Here is a 15,739-nt window from a genome sequence, read left to right as displayed (position 1 = left end):
ATCCTTTTTTAGGATAAAACTTGTTGACTTATGTTTTTCTTCATTTAAAAGAGGAAGGAATCAATCAAAGCAGTTTGTTTTGTAGCCATTTTCATTTAGTGTACAGCCAAGCCATTTTCAACCTAACCACACTTGCTAACCTTATGCCTATAATCGTAACCTTAAATGAAGACCAAAAAGTTAATGTTTGTTTTTATAAATTTGTATATAGCCAATTTTGACTTTGCGGCTGTGGTAACTAGTGACAACCCAAGCCAATGGAAAGCCGTAGTTCCTAAAAAATCAGTCTGAAGGAGACGGAATAGCGTAAACCAGCGTCTACAGCAGCAAGTGCAGTCGAACGGAGAGGACTTGTGCTGCCGACGCGCTGATAACCAGAGCACGGATGCCTGGCCCAGGGCCATAACGGATATCACCCCGACATTATTTTTTAATTTAATCGTAGGTTTAGCTGTAGGACGTCGAATAACAACCGTTCGGTTTCTCCGAATCGCGACATCGCTGTTGGTCTTTCATTTGGAGGGCTCGCCCTTTCTCCGGGAGTCTGAATGGAAGCAGCAGCCGAGGGAGCAGTTGGGCTGTCAGAGGCCAGGGAAGCGAGTCCGTTATCCGGGGCCACAGCATCCGAGGATGCGGACACTGTCATTGGAATTAGCTACGGAAGGGATAGTGACATGGGTAACTATTTATTTGTGTTTATTATAGCTATATCCGGCACTGTAATAGCTGATGTGGTTCATATTCTTTTAGCCAGGTGACATGGATAGCCAATAAGCCATGCAAGGAACGGAAACTGTTAGCCACACTGACTCAGCTAGCTAGCAGATTAGGCCGGCTGTCATTGAGATCAGAGTTAGCAGCAAGCTCACCCACTAAATTACACATTAATTTAACTTTATACAGGGGGGAAATAAGTAATTTTTATTTATCAGCTTGTATTGTTGCCAAACCGGGGGGCTTACCGGGTCGTGGTTAGCGTGGACGGTTAGCAAACGTTAACGTTGGAGAAAGCAAGCATCCATACCAAGGCTTGAATGATTCCACTGACAGTGCTGCTGCCCTGTGGTGTGTAAAATAGGACAGGTATTGTTTACTATCTTGGAAATTAATCTGGAAAATGCCGTTTTATTTGCCTTTTTTCAATCACCTAAATAAAAGCTTGACAGTCAGGGAGAATTTACCCTTCGCTAAGCCCCGCCCCAGACTTTTGGGCAACACCTCAGAAAAGCTCATGTTTGAAACACAAGGCATTTTAAAGTGCACCAAGGTCGGGATACTTACAACTGTGATTCTTGAAATGCAGAGCCTATTGGAGTATTTATTTATCTGAAATTATACTTTTGTTATATTGTTTTGCTACTTCAGCTGGTTAGCTAGCTCTGTCTCATTGACCACCAAACGTTGCTATGCTAACGCTAGTTAGCCACTTAGTATAACTTGTTTTCCCGAAATGTATGTTAGTTAGCCATGTTATTAATATAACTCCCATCTGCTGTCGACACAGGTGTATAATTTGAGAGCACTAGTTTCCTCCAAAAGTGGTTGGTTATAGCTATGACTGCATCCTGAAAGTGTATTCAGAGCCATTCAGTGGCTAGCTAGCGTACACTACAAACATAATTTTACCAGGTTCCCGTGAAGCAATTGAAATGCCAGTCCACTAGGCTTGGGGCGGTATACCATAAATACCGTGTACCGGCTATTTGGAAATAGCAACGGGATGGTTTTTCCATTTGTAGCAATTTTTTAAGTAAATACCTGCAGTCGACCTGTGTAATATGTTACGAGATAAAGCAGATCGCGTTCTAAATTTCAACTGTCACATTATTTTACATTATGTAAGTTCCTCAGAACGGTTGAGCCAGTCACGTGTTTGTTTGTAAATAGCACAACAGGAGAAAGCGGGAGCAGGTGAGTCCAACTGTGTATTGATAGGGGTTGCGTTTTATATTGAATGTTAAGTTGTTGTTTTTTGCTTCAAAAGACTGATCAGGGACTTGCAACTATAGATGACAACAGAAGTGCAACGCTATTTGGTTGGCAGCCACACAAGTAAATGAGCTTACAATAAAAATGCATGGTATTTTTTTGCAAAAACGATGCATGGCCATCATAGTTCTAATCTTTATCATAGAAAGAATGTAGCCAGCTACATTTCCTAATGTTTTGCTTAAAGTTAATCTTGGTATTTTACCGGAGAACAGTAGGCTGGCTACACCTAGAAAAGTAGCTACACATCAGTCAGAGCGCTGTCGTCTGAAATAATGCCCATTCATGAATTCTCATCCAAGTGGAGAAGTGCAACTGAAGCACAACATTTACCTGTCTGATGCTGAAACGCATCAGATATTAAGTGTTATCTTTTTTCCTGCATGAAAAACGCAGAATTCTGTGTTAACGCGACCCCTGTCCTAGGTTTAACTTGCTAGTTATCTAAGTAAGTGGCTTAATTAGTAAGGCATCATATTGTGTTAGCTTTCAGCCGTGTGTGAGAAGTCAAAGCCCTTTTAGATTAGTTATTTGTACAGCTGCCACTATCTTGATTTGCTAGCGTTTTTTCTCCTCTCCGTTTTCGACCCATCTGCTCATCTTCCCTGAGCAGAGCATGCAGTCCCGTTGCCCTAGTGACTCCAAACTCCACGCAGCATGTAGGCCTACACATGCTGCTCCAGAGCCAGTACTGTACTTTCTTCATTTGCACAATGTCTCTCGTTCACAATCATTTGTAAAATGTCCAAACTCACCAAAAATGACATTTGGTAGCTCCTACCTATATGTATAACTTTATGAGCTAGATTGTCTGTCTTTGCAATTAGTAAATGTTTTCGTTTGCTAACATATTTAGCTAGCATATTTAATGGAAATTCGCAATTGAGCTAATTTTGTTAGCATTCTGGTAATGGACAACCTATGTTTTTTTTTGCGTTTTTTGGTGCACCCTTGTGTACTAAGCCGATAATACCGTATATCCTGGGATGAGAGACAATATAAAATCTGGATACCACCCTACAGTCTGTGTGGTCAGCGCAGCAGAATTTGTTAGAACATTTTAAAGGCCTCAGTCTTGTTTTGTTTTTTGTAGCAATTTTTGAATTTTTAAGCCAATTTTCTGCAATTCTCCATGGAGCCAAGATAGATTTTTGCAGTTTTAAAGTTAATTTCCTGCAATTGTACACATTTTGCCATGGAGCTGAGATTTTTCTTTGCAGTTTTAAAGATAATTTCCTGCAATTCTATGCATTTTGCCATGGCTAATGCTGCTTTCTTTTGGTTAAACTTAATAACAAAATAATTACTGTTAAATTCATTTTTTGGGGAATTTTCAATTCCCCTGACTGTAGCTTTTATTTTGGTGATTGTTAGTTCTCAAAGATTATAAAAAATGGTATAGGTCCACTATATTTTCTACATACTTTATATCTGGGTTTAGTCATTTAAGTTAACACTTAAAGCGTTTTTCCATAAAAAACTACAAAAAACATGTTATTCTTTTTAATTTTTTTTACAGTTTGGACTTAGGCGTCCCGAAATATTGCTTAGGCGGCCCACCCAAGGGTTTCTATGGCAGAAAAACTCCTGAAAGATGCTTGGCTGTTGGGAGTCCACATGCATTTATTTTGATACATTGAAAGCAGACATGATTCAGAGGTATCCAACCATACAGTTTTGGAATATTGTTCTTGTATTTGAGAGACTTGTGGAGATTTTGGTCTTTATGTTGAAACATTAGAGGCTTTGGCATCCTGGGTCTTTGCACTGGACAGAACAAACTATGCAAGGTGGATTCCTATCCACATCCGAGACATGAAAGCTCTACCAGTTAACATCAGAGAAGAATTCTCAAACTTTTGGGGCTTGCCAAAAACAGAAAACAAGTTCTCATGCAAGCCACTTGGCCAAGCCCATGAGCAAAACAAATGAGCTGGTATAAGGCACAGGGGGGTAATTGGTCTCACAGAGAACCCCACTGTTCAAGCATAAATGAAATTGTTAATGTATATATTTGTAGAACCCTATAGAGGAAGTGTAGACACAAAATTACAAAATTCTAAGGAATACCGCTTTGAAGTAACGGAACAACAACTTGCGTTATGGATGTGACGGAAATGGACAGACATTTTTGGGACAATGGACACATCAGCAAAAGTCTGTGAATCTGAAGTCTTCGGGTAAAATATTAATAGCCATTTTGAAAGTAAGGCTTGGCTACACACAAACAACAATGCTGAAAATATAAAAATTGTCATATATACTTTAGAGAGGAAAATTTACCGTAATGGATGTGACATTCTCCGTTATGGAAGTGACGCTGTGCAAAATGAGTGTTTTATACAGGACCAGTCAAAAGTTTTGACACACCGACTAATTTAAGGGTTTATCTTTATTTTTACTATTTTCTACGTTGTAGAATAATAGTGAAGACATCAAAACTATGAAATAACACATATGGAATCATGTAGTAACCAAAAAAGTGTTAAACAAATCAAAAAATATTTTATATTTGAGATTCTTCAAATAGCCACCCTTTGCCTTGATGGCATTATTTCAACCAGCTTCATGAGGTAGTCACCTGGAATGCATTTCAATTAACAGGTGTGCCTTCTTAAAAGTTAATTTGTGGCATTTCTTTCCTTCTTAATGCGTTTGAGCCAATCAGTTGTGTTGTGAGAAGGTAGGGGGGTATACAGAAGATGGCCCTATTTGGTAAAAGACCAAGTCCATATTATGGCAAGAAGAGCTCAAATAAGCAAAGAGAAACGACAGTCCATCATTACTTTAAGACATGAAGGTCAGTCAATACGGAACATTTCAAGAACTTTGAAAGTTTCTTCAAGTGCAGTCGCAAAAACCATCAAGCGCTATGATGAAACTGGCTCTCATGAGGACCGCCACAGGAATGGAAGACCCAGAGTTACCTCTGCTGCAGAGGATAAGTTAATTCGAGTTACCATCCTCAGAAATTACAGCCCAAATAAATGCTTCACAGAGTTCAAGTCACAGACATCTCAACATCAACTGTTCAGTGGGGACTGTGTGAATCAGGCCTTAATGGTCGATTTTCTGCAAAGAAACCACTACTAAAGGACACCAATAAGAAGAAGAGACCTGCTTGGGCCAAGAAACACGAGCAATGGACATTAGACCGGTGGAAATGTGTCCTTTGGTCTGGAGTCCAAATTGGAGATTTTTGGTTCCAACCGCCGTGTCTTTGTGAGATACGGTGTGGGTGAACGGATTATCTCTGCATGTGTAGTTCCCACCGTAAAGCATGGAGGAGGAGGTGTCTGTGATTTATTTAGAATTCAAGACACACTTAACCAGCATGGCTACCACAGCATTCTGCAGCGATACGCCATCCCATCTGGTTTGGGCTTAGTGGGACTATCATTTGTTTTTCAACAGGACAATGACCCAACACACCTCCAGGCTGTGTAAGGGCTATTTTACCAAGAAGGAGAGTGATGGAGTGTTGCATCAGATGACCTGGCTTCCACAATCCTCGACCTCAACTCAATTGAGATGGTTTGGGATGAGTTGGACGGCAGAGTGAAGGAAAAGCAGCCAACAAGTGCTCAGCATATGTGGGAACTCCTTCAAGACTGTTGGAAAAGCATTCCAGGTGAAGCTGGCTGAGAGAATGCCAAGAGTGTAAAAATAAAGAAAAACCCTGGAACGAGTAGGTGTGTCCAAACTTTTGACTGGTACTCTATTTTAAAGATTTCTTAACCAAACATCATCATAAAACTTTTGTTGTCATCTGAAAATGCAGTGTATCTCAAAGAACCAAGAAAACACCAGTATCTTGAATATTTATTGCATAGGCTATCAAAATGCACTCGTGGGTCCGGTCTTAACCAACCATAAATGCACAAATGTGCTAAAATCTCTATTTTCATTGCGAATTAGAGTGCTGCATACCTCAGCAATTATATAAATATTTGCACTTTCATAATAACACTAGAGGAAAATGTTATAGATGTGACATTCTGCACTGTCTCTTAATGTTTTGTAGACTCAGTGTATACTCTAACCCTAGATTAAAGGATTGATACACACATTTTATTCCCATAGGAAGGACATCAACATAATGACATACAATGCATTCGGACAGTATTCAGACCCCTTCACTTTTTCCACATTTTGTTACGTTACAGCCTTTCTTCATCAATCTACACATAATACCCCATAATGACAAAGCAACAACAGTTTTTAGACATTTTTGCCAATGTATTCAAAATAAAAACGGAAATATCACATTAACGTAAGTATTCAGACCCTTTACTCAGTACTTTGTTGAAGCACCTTTGGCAGCGATTACAGCCTCAAGTCTTCTTGGGTATGACGCTACAAGCTTGGCACACCTGTATTTGGGAAGTTTCTCCCATTCTTCTCTGCAGATCCTCTCAAGCTCTGTCAGGTTGGATGGGGAGCGTCGCTGCACAGCTATTTTCAGGTCTCTCCAGAGACGTTAGATCGGGTTCAAGTCCGGGCTCTCCCTGGGCCACTCAAGGACATTCAGAGACTTGTCCTGAAGCCACTCCTTCGTTGTCTTGGCTGTGTGCTTAGGGTCGTTGTCCTGTTGGAAGGTGAACCTTCGCCCCAGTCTGAGGTCCTGAGCGCTCTGAAGCAGGTTTTCATCAAGGATCTCTCTGTACTTTGCTCCGTTCATCTTTCTCTCAATCCTGACTAGTCTCCCAGTCCCTGCCGCTGAAAAACATCCCCACAGCATGATGCTGCCACCACCATGCTTCACCGTAGGGATGGTGCCAGGTTTCCTCCAGATGTGACGAGTTCAATCTTGGTTTCATCAGACCAGAGAATCTTGTTTTTCATGGTCTGAGAGTCCTTTTGGCCAAGCTCCAAGCGGACTGTCATGTGCTTTTTACTGAGGAGTGGCTTCCGTCTGGTCACTCTACCATAAAGGCCTGATTGGTGGAGTGCTGCAGAGATGGTTGTCCTTCTGGAAGGTTCTCCCATCTCCACAGAAGAATTCTGGAGCTCTGTCAGAGTGACCATCGGGTTCTTGGTCACCTCCCTGACCAAGGCCCTTCTCCCCCGATTGCTCAGTTTGGCCGGGCGGCCAGCTCTAGGCAGAGTCTTGGTGGATCCAAACTTCTTCCATTTATTAATGATGGAGGCCACTGTGTTCTTGGACCTTCAACGCTGCAGATATTTTTTGGTACCCTTCCCCAGATCTGTGCCTCGACACAATCCTGTCTCAGAGCTCTACGGACAATTCCTTCAACCTCATGGCTTGGTTTTTGCTCTGACTGTGGGACCTTGTATAGACAGGTGATTGCCTTTCCAAATCATGTCCAATCAATTGAATTTACCACAGGTGGACTCCAAGTTGTAGAAACATCTCAAGGATGGTTTAATGGAAAGCTCCATTTAAGAGTCTCATAGCAAAGGGTTTGAATACTTATGTAAATAAGGTATTTCTGGTTTTTATATTTCATAAATTTGCAAACATTTCTAAAAACCTGTTTTCGCTTAGTCATTGTGGGCAGACTACACAGATACAGGTTCATATTGTCACTGGGGGGTACCCATACTTACTCAAGGAAGTAACAAACTCAGCATGACCGGTGAAAGGTTCTTATGGATTTTTAAGACCTTAATTATGTTTTTGAATTTAAGACCTTTATTTTGCCATGTGATCACATGCAATGCTCCAGTTAGCAGAACAACGCATGATTGCAGTTCATATGAGAACGTGAGTACACCCGAAATAGATCACACAGATAAAGATTGCCGCTAGCTTGTTTGCTAACATATACACACTTCGGAAGCAGTAGGAAGGGCATGAACATTTTATCATAATCGCGTTATGCACTGATGCTGACTAGTGAGTCATTGATAATGTTATGAAGGATCTGTAACGGTCACATCCGTTACGCTTAGAACGAGCACTGGCAAAGACAGAAAGAAAACCAATTATATATCACCTAAGCTCTTGATGAAAGTTAGCTTTGCACAGAAAGTTTGCATACAATGAAACTCGAAACACTTCCACAATATCAACCTTCTCTCAAAAATGTTACGGATGTGACACTGCCTGTCCAAATCAGCGTTCTATCTTCACTAGATTGTAGAACTAGCACTCAATGGAAAAAAATGTGTTTGATATTGTTTCATGAACCTTCTGACTTGGTCAGAAACACAGGGGGACAGATGTGAGTACCAGAACAAGTTCTGTAAGCAATTGCCAAAAGCTATGAAATCTGGTTGACTGAAAATACTTATTTCGAGACTTTGTATCCTACTTTGTAGTAACAATAACGTTCAATTTGGCAAATATAACGGCCAAATGTAGTCTTTACTTCAGAATACACACTTTCAAGGTACATTTGAAAGTAGTTTAATTAGGAAATAAGCTATTTCGTTTTTTCATGCTCAGGTTGACCTTACTATGAAATTGCTCTAGTGTCTTCCTGCCTTAGGTATAGCACCAGTAAAAAAAAACTGCAATAGAAATCTATGCTACAATTGATGAGTCTTTGGTTTCAAAGGCCTCTCTGACATCAATGCCGGAATGTGCCCATGAAGAGGCAGACACAAGAGTATGCCTTCATCTTAAATATGGCCTTCAAAAGGGTGCGCACACAATTATCATTCAAACAGTGGATACAGACATTGTCCTCCTTGCTGGGCTGTTCTTCCATCTTACCAAGGATTATCCAACCATAAAGCTGTGGGTTGCTTTTGGTATGGGTAAAAACGAACAGGAGATTTGCATCAACACCATCTACGAGAAGCTTGGAATGCACAAGAGTTTGGCTTTGTCAGGCTTTCACACATTCACAGGTTACAACCTTGCAGTTTCATGGAAAGGGCAAAAAGACAGCTTGGAGTGTCATTGGGAAGTCATTTCCAGAGATGCCTTCTTTTCCATGGCAGCTGAACAATTTCAACCCCTTGATTTGGATTCGTCCACTTTTACATTGCTTGAGAGATACACCTGTATTCTCTATGACAAGACAACCAGCCTAGAATGTGTCAATGATCTGAGGAAGGATCTCTTCTCCAAGCTGTAAAATTCAAACCGAGCAGTTGACCAAACAAGCATTTGGTCAACAAGTCTGAAAACCATCCAATCGTCACCTTCACCAGAAAGATGTGGATGGTCTAAAACAGTTGATTCCTGGACACTTTTGTGGATACTCTTACCAGAGGCTGACAAAGCTTGCAGAGAACTCCTGAGGTGTGGCTGCAAAAGTGAGCCTTCTGTTCTCGGAAGTGTCGATGCGAGGATGCTCAATTGTCATGCAATCTTTTATTTTCTTCACTAATCAGAACTTAAGGAATACATTTGGTGTATTATTACTTGATTTCATGTTTTTTTGTTTGAAAATGTCACTTAATAAGCTGTTTTAAATACACTGCTCAAAACAATAAAGGGAACACTTAAACAACACAATGTAACTCCAAGTCAATCACATTTCTGTGAAATCAAACTGTCCACTTAGGAAGCAACACTGATTGACAATAAATTTCACATGCTGTTGTGCAAATGGAATAGACAACAGGTGGAAATTATAGGCAATTAGCAAGACACCCCCAATAAAGGAGTGGTTCTGCAGGTGGTGACCACAGACCACTTCTCAGTTCCTATGCTTCCTGGCTGATGTTTTGGTCACTTTTGAATGATGGCGGTGCTTTCACTCTAGTGGTAGCATGAGACGGAGTCTACAACCCACACAAGTGGCTCAGGTAGTGCAGCTCATCCAGGATGGCACATCAATGCGAGCTGTGGCAAGAAGGTTTGCTGTGTCTGTCAGCGTAGTGTCCAGAGCATGGAGGCGCTACCAGGAGACAGGCCAGTACATCAGGAGACGTGGAGGAGGTCGTAGGAGGGCAACAACCCAGCAGCAGGACTGCTACCTCCGCCTTTGTGCAAGGAGGAGCAGGAGGAGCACTGCCAGAGCCCTGCAAAATGACCTCCAGCAGGCCACAAATGTGCATGTGTCTGCTCAAACGGTCAGAAACAGACTCCATGAGGGTGGTATGAGGGCCCGACGTCCACAGGTGGGGGTTGTGCTTACAGCCCAACACCGTGCAGGACGTTTGGCATTTGCCAGAGAACACCAAGATTGGCAAATTCACCACTGGCGCCCTGTGCTCTTCACAGATGAAAGCAGGTTCACACTGAGCACATGTGACAGACGTGACAGAGTCTGGAGACGCCGTGGAGAACGTTCTGCTGCCTGCAACATCCTCCAACATGACCGGTTTGGCGGTGGGTCAGTCATGGTGTGGGGTGGCATTTCTTTGGGGGGGCCGCACAGCCCTCCATGTGCTCGCCAGAGGTAGCCTGACTGCCATTAGGTACCGAGATGAGATCCTCAGACCCCTTGGGGGGGGTCCTCCTAATGCAAGACAATGCTAGACCTCATGTGGCTAGAGTGTGTCAGCAGTTCCTGCAAGAGGAAGGCATTGATGCTATGGACTGGCCCGCCCGTTCCCCAGACCTGAATCCAATTGAGCACATCTGGGACATCATGTCTCGCTCCATCCACCAACGCCACGTTTCACCACAGACTGTCCAGGAGTTGGCGGATGCTTTAGTCCAGGTCTGGGAGGAGATCCCTCAGGAGACCATCCGCCACCTCATCAGGAGCATGCCCAGGCGTTGTAGGGAGGTCATACAGGCACGTGGAGGCCACACACACTACTGAGCCTCATTTTGACTTGTTTTAAGGACATTACATCAAAGTTGGATCAGCCTGTAGTGTGGTTTTCCACTTTAATTTTGAGGGTGACTCCAAATCCAGACCTCCATGGGTTGATAAATTTGATTTCCGTTGATAATTTTTGTGTGATTTTGTTGTCAGCACATTCAACTATGTAAAGAAAAAAGTATTTAATAAGATTATTTCATTCATTCAGATCTAGGATGTGTTGTTTAAGTGTTCCCTTAATTTTTTTGAGCAGTGTATAACTATGGATTCATTACCATCTCCATTGGCGTCCATTTTGAATTCCGCTTCCTGGTTAATTTTGAAATAAGCACCCCATCTAGGATGTTTTCATATCATCTGAGGAATGTTTGTACCAAATTTCATGCTTCATAACAGGGGGTTTTCGTTAAGGCCCTGGACTATGAACAACAAATAGCTGACTACCTGGGGAAATTCTGAGCAAAATAGACAGTCACTACAAAGATCCCCAGAGCGAAACTATCCTATCTACCGAGGCCATGATCCTATACTTTGAGTTATAGAGTACCACAGTATGTCATAATACCCATAAAACCTAGAGGTCAAACAGGGAAATGGTTCCAATCGTTTTTCCACCATTCATTTTAGAAACACTTAGAATAAGGGCTGTGTTTCGTGTAGGTTTACCCTGGTGTGACGTTTTGATAACTGTGTAAATCTCTAGGACAAGGTGACTTTTATCAGTATATTCCACTGTATTTACCCCTAAAAAATGAAATGCTAATATCTGCTAATGTAGCTATCATAAAGAACTAAAAATGCCACGATAATCTGGACGAGACTGCCCGAATTGAGGCAAAGTAAGAATCACTGGATTAACTATCTAATGTTAGCTAAATGTAGTAATGAATAAATAGGCAACATTTCTTTCAATTGGCAATTCTGTGAACTGTCTTGTGCAAGTTTTAAATTGACACAATACCTGTTAGCAAAGGTGTCCGCTAGAGATGACGTGCAGGATCTTGCAGGGATTTGTAGTTTTGCATGATGTCTACTTTGACGCTAATTAGCATTTTTGAATCTGAGAGTAAATAGAGCCGAATATATTGATAAAAGTCACCTTGTCCGAGAGAGATTTACATGGTTATCAAAACGTCACCCCAGGGTACGCCTACACGAAACACAGCCCTTATTTTAAGTGTTTCTAAAAAATGAATGGTGGAAAAACGATTGGAACCATTTCCCTGTTTGACCGCTTGGCTTTATGGGTATTATAACACCTCCACTGTGGGGCTCTATTGCCTAGGTAGAATACACTGAGTGTACAAAACATTAGGAACACATGCTCTTTCCGTGACATAGACTATCCAGGTGAAAGTTATGATCCCTTATTGATTTCACTTGTTAAATCCACTTCGGAAGGAGACAGGTTAAAGAAGGATTTTTAAGCCTTGAGACATGGATTGTGTATGTGTGCCATTCACAGGGTGAATGGGCAAGACAAAATATTTGATTGCCTTTGAAAGGGGTATGGTAGTAGGTGCCAGGTGCACCGGTTTGTGTCAAGAACTGTTACCCTGCTGGGTTTTTCACGCTCAACAGTTTCCCGTGTGTATCAAGAAAGGTCCACCACCCAAAGGACATCCAGCAAACTTGACACAACTGTGGGAAGCATTGGAGTCAACATGGGCCAGCATCCCTGTGGAACGCTTTCGACACCTTTCACACAAACTGAATTTGAATACACAGTCTAGGTTTTTTCCTATTGCTATTTTTCTCAGCTGTCAACACTGTGGACTGATTCCAAATCCCTTCACCCGACAGTGCCAGAAACCCAATTTCTGTTAAGGGCTCTGGAAATGAGGTTTGGCTCATCTCTGAAATGTTGGTGATAGTAGATTGGCTCTCTTTGAAATCACTTTCCTTATCACTGTATTTTTGGAAGCGGAACTGAAAATTACCTGCATGGTTCAAAAGAGGGATTTGCCTACCAGGCCATTGCAGTTTTTGTATTATAGATTCTTTATTATCCCTTTCTCAAATACAACTATGTAGCCTAATACCACTCCTCTGGCTCATTTTGTAAGTTTGTATTGAACTGTTGTTGATGCATTTAATCTGTTTTAGCCTGCCCAGGGAATACGGATGAAAAGTAGCTTCATAGATAACTGGCAGTTCTACACTGATGTGAGAACATGAGAACAGAAAATGTTGAGTAATGTGCAGTGTCCGTGTCAACTAAATGAGGTGAAGAAATGTCTCATTTATTAATCCCAGCCCAGTTTCACTCTTTGGGGATATTTATTGATACATACAGATGTTTGCAAGCACAAGCTGGTATTTCACATTAAAACGTAGGCCTAACTATTTACTGTGCAGACAACATGTCATGTTACACAAAATACTTTGTCTGTTGCGTAAAAAATGTGCTAGGTCAGGAATATATGCAATGGCTTGCCTCTTAAAGATGTGTGTGTGTTGGTTTGTGTGTGTGTGTGGGCGCGTGTGTGTGGAGGTGCTGAGACGGTTGTCAGTCAAGTTATTTTAGCTGGTCCTCTAAACTGTATGGCAAGGCTGGGAGATTTGATCATGTCCCTTGTGGGAAAAGCGCTGACTCTCCCATGAATCAGTCTGAGGGACTGCTGCTCAGCTATGGGTAAAAATGAAAGTTTACTAGGGGGCCCTAGCGAGTGTCATCTGCATCAGTTTGCACATTGCACTGAATATACATAAATGTACAGGAGTGCATGATCTTTATACATGTGTAGACTAAACAAAAGTCATGCTATTCTGCAGTTGGGATTTGTACTTGTATGGCCTAATACATAAATAGGCTTACTGATGGAGTGTTAACAAAATGTTTGCAATTTGACTAGTGATGTTTAATTTAGACTCGATCCGACTAACAAATAGGCGAATAGGCAAACACCGCTTTCCACAGACATGCAATGAAAGCTTTCCATGTAGGAATGCCAACGGACATATGATGTAAAACTAATTTTCTCACGCAGTCACAGAGATCCATTAGCATCCCTGGGGACCCACAGTCATTTTTGATACAGCTTGATCACAGTCTCTCTGGCAGGTTGATATCGCTAGCTACATTCTGTCTGAATGAATCTGCAAGCCAGAATGTTCAAGGACTGTCATTGTCCATTTGCGCTCTTGGGAGAGCCAATCAGCATTATTCTTCAGGACATAGACAATGTGACATCACATTGTGACTTTAATGATTGATAATGTAGGCTACTGTTGACCGAACAGTTCCCCAACATCTCCCCAACCAGACACTACTGTTGTGGAAAAATTCAACCGGAGATAATTTGGCTTCCCTGCTGATATTCTTGTTTATTGAAGCTAGTTTATGACAGGAAGGATTCTTCTAACATTCCAGGTCCTTTCACTGTGCTATCTTGACTTCACAGTCAAGTCTAAATTTAGCAGCTAGTCTTAATTTTTAAAAACATTTTAGTCATTTTTTAGCAGACGCTCTTATCCAGAGCGACTTACAGTTAGCGCATACATTATTTTATCGAACCCACAACCCTGGCGTTGCAAATGCCATGCTCTACCAACTGAGCTACATCCACTCATACTTTCACCCGCTCACACAATAAGGTCATGTGTGCTTCCTCTTCTGGTGTAGAGCATCCGATTCAAAGGTTCAGCTGTTGTACAGTCGTGGTCAAAAGTTTTGAGAATGACACAACTATTAATTTCACAAAGTCTGCTGCCTCAGTTTTTATAATGGCAATTTGCATATACTCCAGAATGTTATGAAGAGTGATCAGATGAATTGCAATTAATTGCAAAGTCCGTCTTTGTCATGAAAATGAACTTAATCCCAAAAAAAACATTTCCACTGCATTTCAGCCCTGCTACAAAAGGACCAGCTGACATCATGTCAGTGATTCTCTCGTTAACACAGGTTAGAGTGTTGACGAGGACAAGGCTGGAGATCACTCTGTCATGCTGATTGAGTTAGAATAACAGACTGGAAGCTTTAAAAGGAGGGTGGTGCTTGAAATCATTGTTCTTCCTCTGTTAACCATGGTTACCTGCAAGGAAACACGTGCCGTCATCATTGCTTTGCACAAAAAGGGCTTCACAGGCAAGGATATTGCTGCTAGTAAGATTGCACCTAAATCAACCATTTATCGGATCATCAAGAACTTCAAGGAGAGAGGTTCAATTGTTGTGAAGAAGGCTTCAGGGCGCCCAAGAAAGTCCAGCAAGCGCCAGGACCGTCTCCTAAAGTTGATTCAGCTGCGGGATTGGGGCACCACCAGTGCAGAGCTTGCTCAGGAATGGCAGCAGGCAGGTGTGAGTGCATCTGCACGCACAGTGAGGCGAAGACTTTTGGAGGATGGCCTGGTGTCAAGAAGGGCAGCGAGGAAGCCACTTCTCTCCAGGAAAAACATCAGGGACAGACTGATATTGTGCAAAAGGTACAGGGATTGGAGTGCTGAGGACTGGGGTAAAGTCATTTTCTCTGATGAATCCCCTTTCCAATTGTTTGGGGCATCCAGAAAAAATCTTGTCCGGAGAAGGCAAGGTGAGCGCTACCATCAGTCCTGTGTCATGCCAACAGTAAAGCATCCTGAGACCATTTGTGTGTGTGGTTGCTTCTCAGCCAAGGAAGTGGGCTCATTCACAATTTTGCCTAAGAACACAGCCATGAATAAAGAATGGTACCAACACATCCTCCGAGAGCAACTTCTCCCAACCATCCAAGAACAGTTTGGTGACGAACAATGCCTTTTCCAGCATGATGGAGCACCTTGCCATAAGGCAAAAGTGATAACTAAGTGGCTCGGGGAACAAAACATCGAAATTTGGGTCCATGGCCAGGAAACTCCCCAGACCTTAATCCCATTGAGAATTTGTGGTCAATCCTCAAGAGGCGGGTGGACAAACAAAACCCCACAAATTCTAACAAACTCCAAGCATTGCTTATGCAAGAATGGGCTGCCATCAGTCAGGATGTAGCCCAGAAGTTGTGGCCCAGAAGTTAATTGACAGCATGCCAGGGCGGATTGCAGAGGTCTTGAAAAAGAAGGGTCAACACTGCAAATATT

At 42.0% G+C, this 15,739-nt stretch overlaps 1 protein-coding gene across 1 annotated transcript in view; it reads left to right on the top strand.

Annotated features, from left to right (window-relative positions):
* Nucleotides 1-352: 352 nt before the first annotated feature.
* Nucleotides 353-15,739, top strand: part of LOC311130267 (phosphatidylinositol 4-phosphate 5-kinase type-1 gamma-like) — an 86,058-nt gene continuing 70,671 nt past the window's right edge. Inside the window, exon 1 of the mRNA XM_084162985.1 lies at nucleotides 353-678. Coding sequence (XP_084019111.1) covers nucleotides 549-678 — 130 coding nt within the window. The 5' untranslated portion in view covers nucleotides 353-548. The remainder of the gene's footprint in view (nucleotides 679-15,739) is intronic.

Source organism: Coregonus lavaretus, assembly GCF_964263955.1.
Source record: "Coregonus lavaretus genome assembly, chromosome: 6".
Lineage (NCBI taxonomy): Eukaryota > Metazoa > Chordata > Actinopteri > Salmoniformes > Salmonidae > Coregonus > Coregonus lavaretus.
Note: the sequence above shows the minus strand (reverse complement) of the source record. Positions and strands in the feature narration are given on the sequence as shown.